Raw genomic sequence first — 20693 nt, 5'->3', positions numbered from 1 at the left:
GTGTTCATCCAGCCCTGCACCTTGTTGTCTCCTCATGCTATGTTCAGTTCAAGTCTCTCTTTTAAGTGAAATCATTCTCCTTTCAATTTCTTTAAATTTCTTTTACTTACCCAGTGTCATACATCTTTCTATTGTCTAAACTGAAAATATTGTCAAAAAAACTCATTGAATTTCTCTTGTTCTTCTATTTTCCTGTGGCAAAGTCATAACTTTCAACTGAGTGCATCCTAATAGGATTGGGATTAGCAAATTGCTCTAACTGGAATTGGGAGTAAATCTACATCCTAATTTCTCATATTTTATAGAAGTAGCAATGCATTTTAGCCTTAACATCTCATTTTGCATCTCATTTCAGCTGAAAATAAATTTTCCTGGAACTATTTATTTTTATAAACTGCATTGATAGAATAGTTCTCAGTTTAAAAAAAGTTTGGTGATCAGTGGGATAATACTGAACAAACTGTTTTTATTTGCATTTGGTCCCATAAATATACAGTTTTTAACAATTACAAAAATATTCAAGTTTTAATTTTACTACTGCTGCACTGAACTCTTTCTTTTTCTCTTAGTTTACAAGCCTTGCGAAAGGAGAAATCTCGAGATGCTGCTCGATCACGCCGAGGAAAGGAAAACTTTGAATTCTACGAATTGGCAAAGCTATTGCCTCTACCTGCTGCCATTACAAGCCAATTAGATAAAGCATCAATTATTCGCCTCACCATTAGTTACTTGAAAATGAGGGACTTTGCAAACCTAGGTGACCCTCCCTGGAATTTGAGAATGGAGGGTCCCCCACCTAACACATCTGTGAAAGGTAAGAAAATTATTTCAGATTAGAATAGTAGATCTAATTTACTACTACTGTACTACAACTGTAAATCTGATGGTCTGTGCACAAACATACAGGAGTATGTTTGCCTTATTTTTAGTTCTCTTGCAATCATCAGCTTTTCCTCATGTCTCAACATGTGTCAAAAGATTTTAGCATCAACTATATAATTCCAAATAGTTAAATCTTTTCTCTACATTTACATATGGTGTATATTTTGGTGGAATTTTCCGGTATACTCTTTGTACATCAGCCTTATTTCATGGTAGTGTGTTTCTTTATGTTGTGAATATTTAAGATCTTTTTGTTTTTACCAAAATGTATGTTGGTGGTTAGAAATGCAAGGGATGGATTATGTTTCAGTTGTCAATATATTGTGTGAAATACACACTTAAAATTTTGTGAGGCTTAGTTTTTTTTATATTGTATATAAACATTAAACTTGAACATGATACTTCTAGAATTTTAAGCACTAAACAATGCATAAAGTTATCAAACTCATAATAGTACTCTAAAGAGTACATATTCCATTATAATACACTCACACAGATCAGGAGTATATTTTCAAGAAATTATGCAACCCACTCATGATTTCTTGTCTTTCAGTAGTAAATTTCTGGAATATGATAAAAGTGGACAGGAAGAAAATTTATATGAACATGCTTTAATTAACGAATGTAAAGGTAGAAAATGCTGATGAAGAAAGTGGCTGACATCTCATAATGTAAAACAGGTGGTGGATGGACAAAGTATGGGCAGGAGAGCAATGAGAATTGAATGCCCTGAACTGAAGTGAGGGTTCTCCATCACATGCAAGGTTACTGGACCTACCGCCTCTCCTTCCCTATTAGAAACCCTAACCTGTCAGTTAACTAAATGGAGCACGCACATCTGCTTCCTATATTTTTCTTTTCAATTAGATTATGCAACCGATCAACTATCTTAATTAAACCAAGCATTAGAATGCTCCCTCCATTCTTCCACTTTGGAAAATCCAAAATGGGCAGAAATTAGGCATACTGCTTGCACCCTTTGATATTAGTTTGTATGGAGAAGGAGGCTAGTGCAAAATGATAGTCAAGTAGCTTTGGGTAGAGTTTAGTGGATTAAATATGGGAATTGAATCTTCTCGTCTGTTCCAAACAGAAAGCATGGATTAAAAAGTAACTGTCCAAAGTGGCAGAAGTTGAAAACTGGACCCCACAAGGATCAGAGCTGTGACCAATAATGTTCACAATTTATGTCAATGATTTAGACTTTAGAATGAAAATTACAATTCCTAAATTTTGGCTAATAACAAGTTGGGAGACGAGGGAGCATAGAATGATCAGGGAACTGAGTGCTTCATAAACAAAGTGCTAAACTGGTACAAAGTGTAATTTGGTGCAGAGGAAGGAAAAGGTGCACTTCTTTTTATTGTCCTACTTTTGTGGGTGCTACATTATTTTAAGTGGATCAGTGTTAGCATGGAGTTTAAGTTTAACTTTTCCAGACTGTTAAGCTAATTAAATTAGAACCAGTCAAAGTCTCTGACTCTAACTCAGCACTGGAGACCTTTTCCAAAGGATTCCAGAAGCCAGGTAATTGGCCATCAGCAATTTAAACTTTGTGAACAATTCCCTGAGTTATCAAATGCGTCAAGCTTATACATGGTCCTGACATGCAATTCCTGTCTTTGTTGCTGCGACAATTACCATCTATCAGTAGATCTATGGCGGAATCAAAGTTACTAAACTCTGCATTTTTTTCTTAAACCACATTCTAATTGGCATAGGGTCAAGCAGTTTAGAGAATCAAATGGATGACTCAAATTGTTGTGTGGGATGTTTTATGAGGCATTGGCTCCTACTGAGCTCTTCTATAATCACCATGGTTGCAAAGTGACTAAATTTGCAAATTAAACTTTCCAGATTAGAAGGACTATAGATAAGGAGGAAAATAATAGAAAAACTAGGCTGCTTAATAAAGACCCTAATAAGTAGTTAGCAAGAATCTTGGCACAAAATTCATGGATTAGAATCAGTATGGATTAAATGAGGAATGATAAGGGTCAGAAAAGATTGATTGAATGGTGTTTTCTCTCTTCATAATTTGTTCAGGGAAATGAACATCTTTGGCATGATAAGCATTTGTTTCTCATTTCTAACTGACCTTAAAAAAGTGATGGGTAGCAGTGCTTATGAACTGCTGCTGCCACCCATTTGATGTAGGTGTAACCACCATACTGTTACTAAATGCTCTGGGTTTTTGACCCAGCAACAATGAAGGAACAAACCATGCATCTGTGGAGGTCAAGAGATTGGTATGTGTTATCTCCTGTAGGTTTGCAGAATGAACTGTATGCAGCTTGTTGATGGTCTGTAGTGCGCTCACCAATCCTCCTTTCTACTCTTAAACAAAACATTAATCTGGTTAGACAAGCTGGCGGGGCTTTGTAACAAAAGCAAATCAACTGGTCAGAAGAACCTTACAAAACCAGAACAGAAACTGAAAAAAATCAAGTCTGATTCGGGGTAATGATGCATTCTTTTCTGTCTACCACTCTCTAAAGGCCACTATCCTGCCAGTGACACCACTTGCTGTTGATTTTAGAGGGTTTGTGATCAGTTACCGAATATGAACAATCAACAATTTATCAGGATTTTCTGATAGCTTATTGAGAAGCAACAGGTTAGATGTCATATATTAGTAAATTAGGCAAAGCTATGATCCATGGCAGATGAGGATCCTTTACTGGTCCTGGAGCTTTGTGTGGAATGGAGGAGTAGAGGCATAGCACTTACACATCCCAGTTATCCTGTTGTCTTTTATGGTGGTTTCTCGTAGTCTTTCATAATCTTAATACCAACAGTTTTTGTTCTTCTCTCAGGCACATGTGAGGGCCATCACCTGGTCTTCCTGCAGGGAGATGGTGTGGCTCATCTTCCTGGATATTCAAGCTGCTCCCACCCTTCATGTCCAGTTAATAACTTAATTTGAGAGCTGGAGATCAGTGCTATCTCAATCACCTGTCAGAGAGTCATACAGCACGGAAACAGACTCTTAGGTCCAATTTGTCCACGCTGACCAGACGTCCTAATCTGACCTAATCCCATTTGCCAGTATTTGGCCCATATCCCTCTAAACCCTTCCTATTCATACACCTGTCCAGATGTCTTTTAAATGTTGTAATTGTACTTGCCTCCATTGCTTCCTCTGGCAGCTCGTTCCATACAGGCACCACCTTCTGTGTGGAAGAGTTACCCCTCTGGTCCTTTTTAAATCTTTCACCTCTCACCTTAAACCTATGCTGTCTAGTTGTCTACTCCCTTACCCTAGGAAAAAGACCTTGGCTATTCAACCTATCCATGCCCCTTATGATTTTATAAACCTCTATAAGGTCACCCCTCAGCCTCTGATACTCCAGGGAAAAATGTCTCTCCCTATTTCTCAAATTCTCCAATCCTTGCAACATCTTTGTAAATCTTTTCTGCACCCTCTCAAGTTTAACAACATCCTTCCCATAGAAGGGGGACCAGAATTGTACACGGTATTCTACAAGTGGCATCACTAATGTCCTGTTTAACTGCAAATATGTCATCCCAATTCCTATAGTCAATGTTCTGACTAACGAAGGCAAGCATGCCAAACATCATCTTCATGACCTGTCTATCTGTGACTCCCTTTTCAAGGATCTATGCACCTGCATCCCTCAATCTCTTTGTTCAGTAACACTCCAAAGGGCCCCAACATTAACTGTATGGAACAGCTACTCATGAGTCACATAAGTATTATCCCTTTGCCCACTTCCATTTGAAGTTTTCATTCCTTCCAAGACCAAAACTTTTTATTTTATTTTTGGTACACTACATTGATAATGGAAGGGGTGGTACATGAGTCCACACCTTGATCATTCTGATGAGCCCTCTGTTTTCAGATATTGCGACACTGTTGTATGAGGTCTTAACCTACACAGGAAATACCAAATATGGAATACTGAGAACACATTAACAGGCCTCCCAATTCTCAACAATGTTTCCTCCCGACGTACACCAGAGTGCGGACATATCCATGGAAGAGGGGGCTGACGGATGGGTTCTAAGATGCTGTCCAGAGCCTGCTGCTTGTACCTCCAGGTGCTCGGGTTTCCACCCAAAGTCCAAAGATATGCAGATTCGGTGGATTGGCTATGCTAAATTGCCTATTGTGTTCAGGGGTGTGTAGGCTAGGTATATTAACCAAAAGAAATGTGGTGTTACAGGAATAGGGTGGGGGAGTGGGTCTGGATGGGATATTCTTCTGAGGGTTGGTGTGGAATCAATGGGCTGAATGGCCTGCTTCCACACTGTAGGGAAGGTTAGTAATCAAATGGCACCAGATTATAGTCCAACGGGTTTATTTGAAAACACATGCTTTCTGACCTTCCCTCCTTAGGCTCCGAAAGCTTGTGTTTTCAATTAGATCTGTTGAACTATTACCTCGTCTCATGTAATTTCTGACCTTCTCCATCCCAGTCCAACACCAGCACCTCCACAACATACTGTAGGGATTTTATGATTCAATGTTAATGGCCTCTATTCCCAGGTCCAGGAAAAGACCCTCCGATCTATCCATGCCCCTTCTGCACAGTATGCTCATAGATTAGGAGTGTGGGGATGGTGTGTAACCAAAGCTTTAATAGCGGCCCCTTTTAAGAAACAAAAACCTTCAATATGAATCTCAACTTTCTTAGGCTTCAAAAGCATGATGCAGCCTGGCACCAGTGAATTTACTTAACCTTCTCTTGTATGAGACATTTGTGTGCAATACTTTCCATCCAAGACACCCAATGGATAGAGGAAGGAAACCTCATTGAGAGCCCCTCACCAGAAAATACTCTACTGCTGTAAGGTAGCACATTAAGCCAAGAAGCATCTGACTGGCTAACAGGAGTGAGGAAACAATAACCCATGCATCAAATGCCTTTGTACCATTTTGGAGGGCATGGAAAAGATTTTTCTGGGGTCACTCAGATTGTGGAAAGAGGGAGAATCTCTTATTTCGGGTCAATGTCAAGTTTTGGACAAATGGAAGTTCACTGCACACCTGGCCTGCTTAGATTCCCTGTGCATTTTCAGTGCTGGATCCTGCAGTTAGGAGGTTCTTCATGGATTGGTCTGTGTACTGGACGTTAACAAATGCCCTCACAAGCAATTAAATTGGCATCATCCAGCCTCTCCCAAAGTCTCGTTCACCCAGCATTCTGAACCCTCATCTGCATGCCATTGGTCACATCACTGATGGAGGAACACGTTCCTGAGCAGCGGCTCCCTTATCAAAGTTGGCAATCCCTAAAAGAGAACACTCAGTACAAGGTGATTATTTCCCAAACCTTGATCAGGTCCAAATAGAAAACAGGCAATTCCTGGAAGAAGGGCAGAGGATTCATTCACTCCATAAACAGGGACTGCATGCTATCATTGAGCTCTCATATGTGATGGAAGAAATACTGCACCAGAACACACCATCTTGAAGGAAGATCCACATAAATGTATTGCTGCAAAGTCTGAAGGTAGAAGGTCACTATTTGGTACAAAGGTACATCAATGGCTCACCCTTCCTCCCCAAGCAGGAGACTCAGCACCTCAGCAGCAACTCAGAGTTGCTTTTTGCTGCAGAAAATCTTCGTACGTTTATTTGTGACAAACCCTGGCAGAATCGCTATCTAGTTGGGTCTAAATTTTTAGTTGGAGATTTTAGTGGTCAAGGAGCTTGTTCCAGTTTGACTGCCTCATCCGACCAGGAACATGAATGTGTATGCTGTACAGACTGGGCTACAGCGTGTGAGATTGCTTGAAGAAGTGTCTGCTCTTCTCAGCTCCATTAATGTGGATGTCTGCATTTTGCTTAGTATCGTGGGGAGTGGAGATTTCAACTGCACCCAAGTGAGAAACTGTGCCGGTGCTCTGCACTATGCATGATTTTTGAGAGGTCTTTGAGGGACCTTATTAGGTACTTTCATTGATGGACATTTGTCAACACCTCCATGAGTCATCGAGTCACAGTCATCGAGCTATAGAGCATGGAAATAGACCCTTTGGTCCAACACGTCCATGCCGACCAGATATCCCAGATTAATCTAGTCCCACTTGCCAGCATTTGGCCCATAGCCCTCTAAACCCTTCCTATTCACGTACCCATCCAGATGCCTGTTAAATGTTGTAATTGTACCAGCCTCCACCACTTCCTCTGGCAGCTCATTCCATACATGCACCACCCTCTGAGTGAAAAAGTAGCCCCTTAGGTCCCTTCTAAATCTTTCCCCTCTCAACTGAAACCTATGCCCCTTTAGTTTTGGATTCCACTATCCTGGAGAAAAAATAACCCTGACTATTCACCCGTTGAACTATCCAGAGAAATTGACAAAACATAGATGTTGCCCCTTTAGTTGCTGGCCTTTATGATTGCCCTGGTGAACAAAGGAAGTATATTAAACTAATGCTCAGGGTGATCCATTTATATTAGTGTCATATGTTGTCACAGATGCCTTCTGCCTTTGCTGTAAAATGTTAGCAATGGGATTTAAGGTCATCAGCTGCTGAAAATTTCATTTGCACAACCCCAGTGGTCCCTTAGAATCAACCTTAAAATGTGATATGAAATTTCAACAGCTCCCTTCAAAGAAAGGGAACAGCAAAACACGAATTCAAATTCCTCAGATTGTTTGAAGGAACTGTGACAATTAAGGATATCAACAGTCTCATTTAGAACATGATATCATGAGATCAATGGTTTCAGGAAATAAATGTCAAAAGTCAGCTGGTGTCCAGATGTGGTCACCAACTCTATCCCTGGCAGGTAGAATTTATTGACCTGACTGCAGAGAGTTTAGGGGGTCATTGACAGAAGCAAGGGTTTACAGACCTTTAAATGTGCAGGGGAAGAGAGAGAGAGAGACGAGGGAGGGACTTGCATGTTTTGCCTGGAGTCAAAGCACAGAATTGACTACTTTTACATCTCTAAGATACACATTCCCTGTGTTTCAGTACCTTCCATGCACTGTGCCAAGGTGGGACCACCATCTAGTGTTGGTGAAACTTATTTGTTCTATGCTTAGAGGGCTATTGGTTCCAGGACTTGCACTGTCACTTCCTAGGGTGGCTGGGGAAGAAAGAAATAAGGATTTCTATCCTTCAGCCTAAGGTGGGATGTGAGAAAAGCTCAAGGCTGTCTTCAGTCAGGAACACATGAGTATGCCATCTGAGGCAGGAGTTGGGTAGTTGAAGCAGTAGGTGGTCAACCTTGAGTCCTGTCTCAGCCTTAAAAAAATAATTCATTCCTTGACTTTATGAGAATAGTAGGGGGAGGGATATTTCAGATCATGAGATTACAGATTTTGGATTGATTGCAATTCTGCTGCTGCTGATGGTTCACAATATCTCATGGATGTCTAGTTTTAAGCTGCCAGATCAGTTTTGAACCTTTAGTATGGCGATAGTGTCACTCAAAATAGTGACATGTGTGTTCAGTCTGAAGCTGGGTCTTAGTCTGTGTATGGATTGTGCAGAGACTCCTGTTATGGATAGATAGATAAGCCATTGGTAGTTTGGTGAGGACAAGGTTGAGTAGGATTTTATATTGTCTCTCACTATCTGGTGCAGGTCCTCTATAGTAGCTATATCATTTCAGGATTCAACCAGCTCAGTGAGTGATAATATGATGATGCTACTTTTGGTGCTGAACATTGAAGTCATCCTCCCAGAGTAAATTCTTTGCCTTTGCAACTCTCTGCTTCTTTGAAGGGCTACTGAACATGGAGGACTGTCGATCATCAACTAAGGGCAGATGATAGCCAGTAACCAGAAAGATTTTCCTGATGCCTATTTTTGGTCCAGTATCATTAGACTTCATAAGGCTCAAAGGAAATGTTAAGGACTTCCAAACCACTTCCTTTTGACCTATATACACAATACACCACATCTGGTATATCTGTTGGACAGGACACACCTAGGAATAGTGATGGAGGAGCCTGGAAGGGATGATTCTTGAGAATATGATTAAGTCATGCTTAACCACAATATGGCATACTTTCCCAAGTCCCTACATGTTAATGGGGAGTACTTTACAGCGCCAGTTGGGCAGGATTCGTCTTTCTCATATCCAGTTCCTAAGCTGATGCCCAATGGTGCATCTAGCTTTATTGTTTCTTGTGGCAGTTTGGTGCAATGCTTGTAGGGCATTTAAGAGAACAGTTAAGAATTTACCATTTCCTGTGATCTGGAGTTACATTTAGGTCTAACAGAATAACGACAGTGCATTTGCTTTTTGATAATAGTATGGTATGATCATGTTCACTATTGCTCGCTTTTTTATTCCTTATTTATTTAGTTAACTAAATTTCAATCTTCCTGCTGTCATGGTGAGATTTGAATTCATGATTTCCATTATGCCATGCTATATGTTCTCTATTTTATTGCCAAATTCCTAATTATCTCCAATACTGCTTTCCTCCCCTCCAATAATCAGCTCCTCAGTTTTCTAATTTCGAGGATCCGCCTCCTCACTTTCTCCTTCATCTCCTAGATCCAAAGAACACTCATTTGCTCACGAGTTTCTCAACTGTGTGTTAATGATTGCTTGACCTCAGGGCTATCTCCAATTTTGCCAGATGCTAAAATCCCTTTCCACATTGTTTCCAAAGTCATGAATCCCTTTTCCTTGATATGTTAAACTTCCCTCTCCAACATAAATTTAAAACTTTTCTCAAACAATTGGGCTCTCAAAAATACTGCAGAAACTATTTAAGTTAATATTACAGTATTATCAGATCCCCAACATAGTGTCCTCCCATATCTATAGGCTACTCATTTGCCGATGCTGATAAATTAGTGTCTCTGGTTACTCTATATGATGCAAGACCCTTTGATATCCTCTAATTTGCATTGAACAATTTCAGGTGACATATGTCTGTAACATGGAAATGTTTTAAGTTTTTGGTGTACAGATGCTTAACCAAGGAAAATGTCTGACTAGTGAGAAGCAGGAGCCCTCTTGCTGTCATTGCTATCATCATTCATAACCTGCCTTGGAGTCCTGCTGCAGCAAGTGATGTTTCATTAGATGAGCTACAAGCATCTAGCATGATGTGTATGATTCCTTCTATATCTCTACTTACCTAAGGTGTGCAGAGTTAAATTTGTTTCAAATAAATACCATTTGCTATGATTGATATGCAGTATTGCTTAATTTGATTAGCAACTTAAGTACTATTATAATTTTCTGCAAATTTCACCTCTTGGTGAAAGGGTTTCTCCTCAACTGCTCTTTAATCATTCAAACAAGTGCCCTAAATCTGTGTCTCTGGTTATTGACTGCTCTGCCAGAGGGAATAGGTTATTCCTATACATGTGTCTAGGCCCCTCAAATTTCTGCACCTCAATTAAAACTTCATGTTGTCTCTTCTGTTCCAAAGAAAATAACCTCAGTCTATTCAATTTTTTGTTATTACTAAAATTCTCCATTGCTTCTAACATCTTTGTAAATGTTTACTGTCATCTCTTTAGTATGATTGCATCCTTATAATAGAGATCAGAGATATACACAATATTCCAGCTATAATCGAACAAGTGACTTATATAGTTTTAGCATAAGTTCCCTGATTTTATACTGTAGGTCTTGCTAAGAAAGGAAGGTATCCTGTATGGCTTCTTCACCAGCTTACCTATCTATCCCATGACATTCAGTGATCTTTATTCTAAGGTCCGTCTCTTCCTTTACACTTCTCACAATCATACCATTCCCCTTCCTTATTGGTCGTCTTAAAATACATTACTTCTCTGGATTGAATTCCATTTGCCAGTTTCTGTCCATCAAACCAGGCTGTTGATATCTTCATGAAATGCAGTTGTATGCTGAGTGGCATTGTACAATATTGTAGAATACACGGTCACTGTTGTCATTGTTGACATTGATCACGTTGGGGGCAAAAAGAAAAATCTCAAGTTACAATGTAAATGCAATTGAGAGCAAATAGCAAGTTGAAGTAATATGCTTTATAATAAAACGTTCTAAGGTGGTTCACAGGAGACAAATAAACTGATATTAGGGCAATGACCAAAAACATCATGAAAGTACTCCTTGTGGAGTGCCTTCAAGGAGTAAAATCTTGTGCAGAACCAAGTACATTTAACAAGGCAATTCCAGAGTTTAGAACCTTGGCAACTGAAGGCACAATCTGCATTGGTGGTATGATTAAAATGAGTGATGCAAAGAAGTCCAGAATTAGAAGAATTTAGATATTTCATTGCTTTAGGATTGGAGATAAGTAGAAAGATACAGTAGAATTTGAAAAGCATCTTGAAATCAAAATGTTATTTAGCATGGATCAAATATGAGTTAGTGAGCACGGAGTGGATGGACTTGTCCGTACGGTAACATTGGACAAGAGAGTTTTGATGGAGCTGAAGGTTATGGAGGGTGTAATGTGACTATCTGTATATGCATGTGTACAATCAAGGCAGAATAAACCAATTTCAGTCATATATTAGAACTCCAAGCATAAGCAGCAGTCTTTCCTGTCCTACAAAGATATTAAAATCTGGCAATGAATAGAGTTGTAAGTTCTTTGGCTGAACAAATTTTGTTGGAGAATCTTCCAGCAAACAAGCAAAGGAATTTTAGTTGTTCTTAAGGTTTTGTTTTGTTTTGCTGAGAAATAGACTTAGAAATCTAGATACACTTGCTGTACACTTAGGTCAACAGAATTCAAAAATGGCTGCATGAATATATATTATTGGGCATTTGGGAGAGTTCATTCATGACTGAGAGTCTTTTGATGCATATTTAGAGCAGCTTGAAATGTTATTCACTGCTAAAGCTATCAGTGAAGGTCCTGATAATCCAGTTGTGAATCAGGCAGTGTGGGAAAGGAAAAGTGTGATCTTTTGACCGAAGCAGGACGCAAAGTGCTAAAGTATTTTCTCACTCTTTCTGAACCAAAAAACATGTGGCTGTCAGAAATTTTGTATAAGCTTGCCCAATACTCAATCTCCAGCTGTCAGCTGGTTAAAAGCTGTCAGTTTGGATCAAGGAAGTAGTTTGCCCATTGAGGATATTGAAGAGTTTGTTTTGGTTTTGAAAAGGTGTCCAGTTGATGTAATTTTGGAGATTTCCAAGAGAGAGAAGTGCAGGATAGATTTATATGGTTTAAAAGTGATCACATTCACTGATATTGTTAAAGTTGACTTCAATATAGTTTGCCAAATAGCATTATCTATGGACATGACAAAGTGTGACTCGAGAGAAGCCGGATTTAACAACAGGCAATTTGTTTGCTGAAGCAAATACAGTAAATCAAAAGCTTCAATGAAGGCAGTTATCAGCAGTTTTTCTTCACTTTGTTCATGGGATATTGCGTCACTGACTAAGCCTGAAGGAAACTAGTGAATCAGATGGGGTTTTATGACAGTGTTTAATCACCAGTGGTTACATGGTCACCGTTAGACCAGCTTTTTAATTCCAGATTTTCATTGAATTCAGATTTCACCGGCTGCCAAAATGGGATTCAAACCATGTCACCAGAGCATTAGCCTGCACCTTTGGATTAATAGCTCAATGACAATACCAGCAGGACACTGCCACCCTACAATGGTATGACAATATCTGGTTACTGGTACTTAGGTTAACATGAGAACAGAAGCATCTATTTCTGAAGGCAGATTTCTACAACTGTAAAAAGAGACACCTTGCTAAAGCATGTTAGAAGAACGTAAATCAAGAATATCTGGAGGAAATGGCAGTCACTTGCACTTGCTATTGAACAGCACCATATCGATGAAGGATCAGTGAAACCCATATGATCCAAAGCATAAGATGTCCAGTGAAAATCCACATTTCAGTCCAGAAAGCATTGGATGTAGTTTCAGTAAACATGTATCCCAACAAAGGGGCACCTGTGAGCCTGATCCTTGAAGTGGTATAGAATTAGCAAGAGCTGGAGAAATAACAAGTAGAATTGTGAAACAATGGAAAATAGAAAATCCCCATAATGGAAAATGTGCTATTTCTAGTCATTTATAAGGAGCAATGTGCAAAATTGCTGATCCTTGTAGAGAAAGGGGAAGAACCCACCTTGTTAAGAAGAAACCGGTTTGCAGCACTTAAGTTAAACCTAAACAAGTTTTTAACACAGAAACAAAACTTACAATGCAAGAGAGCATGATTACAAAGTAGCCTCAGGTATTAAGTAGAAACAGTTTGCGGTTTCAAGAATGTAAAATCAACGTAGGGGTTCAGAGGATTGCAAGACCTATTTGCTATAGGCCTCATTCAGTATCCTCTGTTTTGAGGGATAAAGTAAAGTGAAAGCTAAAAAGACTTGAAACTGAGTGCATTATCTCTGAACTAGTAATTGGTTTCTTCCCGTAATGGTAGCACCAAAGTCAGATGGTTTTATATGAAAATGTGGGAATTATAAGGTAATCATAAATTATAAATCAGGTTCTAGAATGTAACAACCTGATACTTGGCCAAATGTGGCGAATTTGTTCTCAATGTTGTCAGAAGGCCAGATATTTTTCAAAATTAGATCTGACAAAAGCCTATCTGCAAATTAAGTTAAACAATGAGTCTAAGTCATATACAGAAAAGGTTTAATTCAGTTTTATTTCAGTTTTCTGTTTCTTAAACACCTAGAATTTTGAGGGTTAATAAATTATCTATTGCGACAAATTCAGGGAGTAAGTTGCTATTTAAATGACATGCTTATTTCAGCTCTGAACAGGCAGGTCGTTGAAGATGAGGTGGAAAAGCTGCACCGTTTTTTGGAAAAGTATGAATTTCATGAAAATGCTGACAAATGTAATAGCTTTCAAAACTGCACTATTTCGGTCACAAGGAAGAAAATGATGGCACATAAGGTCATTTTTTTGGCCTCAGTGAATTACTATTTTAAATTCATGCCAAATGTGATAACCTTATTGTATCCATTGAACGAATTCGATTCAGAGATAAAGGCCCAAATTTGGGGAGATGTGATGTGTCAAAGAGTAAGGAAAAGGAACAGAGGAAGGAATTAATATGGGAAATAATAACAATGACAGGAAAGTACAGAAATTGCAGATCTAAAAGCAAATCAGGGAAGACTAGAGGTTACAAAAATAGTGAAAGGACAAAACTTAAGGCACATAGCATTCAAACCAAAACAGATGAACAAGTAAACAAATTAAGAAATAATTCTGATCAGGTACCTGTTGCTGAGTCGTGGCTGCAGGATGACTTAAACTGGCACCTCAATATTGAAGGGTATAGGACATTTAGGAAGGACTGGACATGAAGAAAGGGTGGAGTGGTGGTTCTGTTAATTAAAGATGATATTAGCATAATAGAGAGGGATGGTTTAAATTCAGGAAATCAGGATACAGAAGGTAGAGATGAGAAATCATAAAGGCAAGCGACCACTTATGGGAGTTGTTTACAGTCCCCCTAATAGTAACAACATGGTAGGACAAGTTTCAGTGAAGAGATAATGTGAGCTTGTCACAAGTGTGAATCGAGTATCACAAGGGATTTTAATTTGCATGGATACTGGAAAAGTTAGATGTGAAAATGTAGTCTAGTGTTAAGGAATTCATGTTTCTTAGACCACCATGTTACAGCACAAACCAGAGAACAGGCTGTACTAGCACCGAGTATTGAACAACGAATGAGAATTAATTACTGACCTCATAATGGTTGTGTTCCTGGGTACTAGTGACTATAATATAAGTGAAATTTGCATACAGTTTAAGGGAAAGAAACATGGATTCAAGACTAAGATGTCAAACTTAAACGAGGACAGTTATGAGGGCATGAAAGCAGAGCCAGCGAAGTGAACATGCAGTTTAGGTTTAAGGGATATGTCAATTGAGATGCAGTGATAAACATTTAAGGTAATATTCCAGAAAGTGCAGATAGTAACAGTTTAACAAAAGAAGTTCTAAGGGACAGACTTGCCATCTGATTAACTAAAAATGTTAAGGATAGCATCAGAGTCTCAGAAAAAAGATACATAATTGTGCAAACAGAGGTGGCAGGGATTGGACAGAATACTAAAAATGCAAAGAATTCCTCAAAGATCATTAAGGAGCAAAACATCCGGTGCAAGAGATAGTTAGCCAAAAACACAAAGGAAAATTTTCTTCAGATATTTAAAAAAGTAAAGTTAACAAAGTTAGCATTGGCCTGATAGAAAATGAGTTTGGAAAATTTGCAATGGAGGATCAGGAGAATTGGTCTTCATTAGAAAAGGATACAAATAACATCCCTGGAATAGTTGTAAATCAGGAATTGAAAGGGATGGAGAAATTCAAGAAAATTGCAATTACCAAGGAAGTACTGCTTGTAAATTGTTAGGACTGTTTGTTGACAAGTCCCTGAGTCCTGATGGATTTCATATAAGGATCTTAAAAGAAGTAGCTAATGAAGTAATTGATACATTGATTTTAGTTTTCCAAAAATCATGAGATTCAGGGAAGGATCCTTTCAATTGGAAAAATAACTGATCTAATTCCTTTATTTAAAAGGAAGGGAGGCAGAGAGCAGGAAACTACAGGCCAGTTGGCTTAACATCTGTCATTAGGAAAATGTTAGAAGCTATTACTAAAGATGTTATGGCAGTGCATTTATATAAATTGGAGGCAATCAGGTGAAGCAAACGTGGTTTTATCAATAAGAATACAGCAAGTAATCTGAAAAGCCAATACAATGTTATGTTTTATTGCGAGAGTAATTGAATGCAAAGAGTAGGAGGTTATGTTTCAGTTACACAGTGCATTAGTGAAACCACATCTGGAGTACTGTGTACAGTACTGGCCATCATACTTTTGGAAGAACGATAAAGCATTGGCAGCTTTTTGGAGAAGGTTTACAGGACTAATACCTGGAATAAGCAGATTGCCTTTATAAGGAAAGGCTAGACAGGTTAGTTCTAGTTCTACTTTCTCTAGTTTTTAAGAGAGTCAGAGGTGATTTAATTGAAGAACATAAGATCCTGAAGGGACTTGACTGTGTAGGTTTGAAAAGGATGTTTCCTCTTGTGAAAGAATCTAGAACTATGGACAATAATTGGAAAATAAAGCGTGACTTATTTAAAACAAAGATGAGGAAACATTTTTATTCTTTAAATATTTTTAAGACAGTGGTAGCTAGATTCTTGATTACCAATTGAATGGTGGAGCAGGCTTAAAAGGCCAAGTGGCCTACTTTTTTTGCCGTTTGTATGAATCTTTACACTACTGAACAGAGCCATTCAGCCAATTATTGAGGGTGCTCTGTGTGACTGGACAAGGATGTGTGACACAGTATTCAATTGTCTAAAAATAAATTGGCAAATGTTACTTTGTTTGTACATACAACATAACCCAAAAGATTATTCTGAGATAAGGAGCTGTGATCTTGTGTTGGATCATGTAAAGAGAAACATACTGCATTTATTTCACACTCCCTGAGTGCCAGTGAGCAAAATTATACTGAGTATTTTTTTGAGTGTAAGAAGTTTTCATTAATATGATTGTAGTTTCATAATCAAAATTTATCATAGCCCATTGATGGTTATTTTCAGTACCTACTTTAGCTGCAGAGATGAGCTTTGCGTTTGTCAGCTTATCAATATGACATTGCATTTGATAGTGTAAAGATCTGAATTTAATGTTGATATCAATTCCTCCATCCGAGGTAGAGACCAACAGGAAAAATTTAATTTTCTTTTCACATGTAACTGAGTTGCTGGTTAGAGCAGAATTCATTGGTAGGATAACTGACAAGAACCTTTTATTGGCAAGGATATCCACCTAAATTACAGTTTAGTCACCAACAGAGCGAATAGACTTTGAAATTTTCTCACTTTTATGCTTCAGTTTTTTCTTTATAGTCATTCATGGAATGTGGGCAGCACAGGCTGGGGAACAGATTTTTTTTGCATCCCAGATAGCTCTTGAATGGAGTTGCGTCTAGACTATTTGAGAGGACAGTTAAAAGCTCATCACATTGGTGTGGGTTTGGAGGCACATACAGGCCAGAGTAGGTAAGGATGGCAAATTTCTTTCTAAAAGGAAACTAGTGAACCAGATGGAGATTTACAATTGACAACAGGAACATAGGAGCAAAAGCACACTATTTACCCCATTGAGGCCGCTTGCCATTGAATACGATCATGACTGATTGAAGCGCTCAATGTCTTTTACCCAACCAATCCTTATAACTCTGTACATCACTGACGATCAGAAATCAACCTCTACCTTTGACATACTCAAAGACTGAGCTTCCAAAGTCCTCTGTAACAGAGAATTACAAAGTTTCAGAACCCTTTGAGTAAAGTAATTTCTCCTCATCTTGGACCTAAATGGCACCCCCTTATTTTTAAATTGTGCCCTCTGGTTCTAGGTATCCCAACCGGGAAAAAGACCATACCTACATGTACACTGTCCTCCCTTTAAATATTTTATAAATTTCCATGAAATCACCTCTCAGTCTTTGAAACTCTAGAGAATACAAGCTCAATTTACCCTGTCTCTCTTCATATGAAAGCCCTGTTATCCCAGGAACCTGATGAACCTTTGTTGCACCTCTGACCAAAACTGAAGAGAGTACTCCAGGTGTAGTTTAACCAAGCACCTATATAATTGAAGCAAGACTTCCAAACTCAAGTCCTTTTGCAATAAAGGCTGTATGTTAACCTTCAGTGACTTGTTTACAAAGTCTGAGTACATCTACACTTTCCAATGTCTTCCTGTTTAAGAAATAAAATGAGCGTCTGTTTCTCCTGCCAGAGTGGACAACCTAATAATTTCAAAGTTTTTCAGAAGATTTGTAGCTCGGACTGTTGATGCGGTTGTTGACTTGCTCGTTGAGCTGGTAAGTTTGTTCGCATACTTACGAGCTCGACGAGCAAGTCAACAACCTAACCTAACGATTTTTTTTAAAAATCGCATTGCATCTACCATGATCATGCCCATTCCTCTTGAAGGTGCTTTACATCTTCCTCAACATGCATTCCCATTTAGTTTTGCATTAACCACAAGTTTGGAAATATTACATTTGATGTCCAAATCATCGACATATATCATGAACAGCTGGAACCCAAGTACTGATCTTTGCGGTACCTAACTAGTCACAGCCTGCCAATGCAAGAATGACCAATTATTCCCGCTGTTCTTTATGTGTCAGCCATTAATCTATATCAGTACATTACTTCCTATCCTTTAAATTTTTCTAACCAACTTCCTATGGGTCTTTGTCAAAAGACTTCTGAAAAATTGAAGTGTACTACTTCCGTTGGCTTTCCTCTATTAATTTTGTTGGTGACATTCAAAAATTTCACACAAGGTTGTTTTACATGTTTTCCCATTTGCAGTTCCATTCTGGCTACGTCCAAGCAGATCATTATAAATGAGGTTTCTGTTTATTCCATCTTTTATAATAGATTATAGCATTTTCCTGACTAATGCCAGGCTCACAGTTCTGTAGTTCTCTGTTTCTGTCTCGTTCCCTTCTTAAATAGTGGGGTGACATTTGCAGGAATCATGTCAGAATCAGGGTGAAGCAATGGCCTAGTGATATTATTACTGGACTGTTAATCCAGAGACCCAGATAATGTTCTGGGGACTTGGGTTGTGGCAGATGGTGGAATTTGAATTCAATAAATATCTGGAATTAAGAATCTAATGATGACCGTGAATCCATTGTTGTTTGTCGGGGAAAAACCCATCTGGTTCACTAATGGCCTTTAGGGAAGGAAACTGCCATCCTTGTCTGGTCTGGCCTACATGTGACGACAGACCCACAGCAATGTGATTGACTCTTAACTGCCATCTGGGCAATTAGGGAGGGGCAATAAATGCTGCCTAGCCAGCAATGCCCTCATCCACTGAATGAATAAAGGAAAAAAAAACCCATAGAATTTTGGAAGATAACCTCCAATGCATTGACCGTCACTGTGGCCATTGACTTCAACATTCTGGGATGTAGACCATTAGGTCCTGGGAATTTATCACCTTTCAGCCCCATTAATTTCTCCAGTACAACCTTCTTAATGATGCTAATTTCCTTCAACTCCTCAATCTCCCTGCCCACTTGGATCCATAGCACTGGTACAGTACAGGTATCTTCCTTAGTGAAAATAGATTCAAACTAATCATTTAGCTTCTCTGTCATTCATCTATTCTCCATTATACATTCTCCTGACTGCCCATAATGGACTTATTTTTGTTTTAGCCAAACATTTCCTTTTTATGTATCTATAGACGCTTTTGAATCAGTATTTATGAATTTTTGTTGGATTGCATTCATACTCTATTCTCCCTTATCAGTTTCTTGGTCCTCCTTTGTTGCATTTTATAAACCCCCCAATACTCAATCACTGATATTTTTGCCTTTATAGGCCTTTTCTTTTAATTTTGTACAACCTAAACTTCCTTGTTAGCCAAAACTGACTGAATTTTTTTGACTTGTTTTGCAACTTGAAGGAATATAAGTGCCATAAGCCATGTAATAGTTTCTTCAGAGTATCCAATTACCTGTGTACAGTCATACCTTTTAATGTATTTTCCCAGTTTACCTCGGCTAATTTGTGCTTCACGCCTTCATAATTTCCCGTATTCAAATGTAACATCCTTGTTTCAGAATGAACTACCTCACTTTAAAACATAATGTACAATTCTTTCGCACTGACGTCATTCGTCGCTAAACGTCCTTTTACAATAGATTATAGTTGTATAATGAAATGGGCTAATTAACAGAGTTAAAATTGCATGTCTTGTGGATGGCTCCTCAACATACTGCTCTGGAAAATAATCCCTAAGACACTCCAGAGCTTGTCTTCCACAGCTTCAGTGCTCAATTGGTTTACCCAGTCTAAATGCAGCTTGAAATGACCTATGCTGCCCTTGCTACATGCTTCTGGTTAAGATCATGCTCCACACTAACACTACTATTCGGTGGCTTATAAATGTTTCCAACCAATGTCTGCTGTCATTGGTTTCTTAGCTCCATTCATGTAAATTTCACATATTGTCCTTTAGATCAGAAATCCTCCCTTACTAATGTAGAGATCCTATCCTTTTCAGTGCAACGCCACCTCCTTTTCCTTGTCTGCGTCTCCTAAACATTGAATATCCTTGAACATTCACTTTCACCATGCAGCCATTTTTCCAGAATGGCAATTAAATGATACCTCCAAATGATTTTTGGATTGTTAACCTTGTTAGTAAGTGCATGCAGCATTTGTAAAGTGCCCTTAGCTTTGTCTTTTTCCTCACATCATTCCATTTTTGAAGCATCCATGATGCTCAGCTTTGACAATGGTTACATGGTCAACATAGGACCAGCTTTTTAATTTCAGATTTTTATTGAATTTGAAATTCATCACCTGCCAAGACGGGAATTAAACTTACGTCCCCTAGTCTGGGACTGTGCAATATTAGTTGTGCTGCACTATTAGTCTGAGGACATTACCATTAACTCATCACCTCCCATAAATATGAGTTGTCAGTTTATAAAGAGTATATTTGGAGCTGGAGTTGGAATTCCTGAAAGTTACAGATTGCAGTTGCGATGTGACCTTCATGATCAATGCTTAGAGTATGTGACATAGGAAAAAAAGAAGCAGCTGCCACCGGTAGATTTGCAACCACCAAAATGGCCAGCTGGAGAGTGAGCAAAAGGTGCATATAGATTTTTTTTAGAATTTAGTTGGCAGCAGATACATAATGTGACATTCAAAGTGGGTACAGAGGTTTCCTATGAATCAAACAATAGCTAGGAAAATGCCAGATATAGTAGGAACTGCAGATGCTGGAGAATCCGAGACAACAAGGTGCAGGGCTGGATGAACACAGCAGGCCAAGCAGCATCATAGGAGCAGAGAGGCTGA

General features: G+C 38.7%; 1 protein-coding gene across 1 annotated transcript in view; it reads left to right on the top strand.

Moving 5' to 3' along the window:
- Window positions 1-20693, top strand: part of LOC109927256 (neuronal PAS domain-containing protein 3) — a 1144266-nt gene that overhangs the window by 311423 nt on the left and 812150 nt on the right. The window contains exon 4 of the mRNA XM_048600392.1: window positions 570-814. Coding sequence (XP_048456349.1) covers window positions 570-814 — 245 coding nt within the window. The remainder of the gene's footprint in view (window positions 1-569; window positions 815-20693) is intronic.

Source organism: Rhincodon typus, chromosome 8 (genome assembly GCF_021869965.1).
Source record: "Rhincodon typus isolate 14 chromosome 8, sRhiTyp1.1, whole genome shotgun sequence".
Classification (NCBI taxonomy): Eukaryota; Metazoa; Chordata; class Chondrichthyes; order Orectolobiformes; family Rhincodontidae; genus Rhincodon; species Rhincodon typus.
Note: the sequence above shows the minus strand (reverse complement) of the source record. Positions and strands in the feature narration are given on the sequence as shown.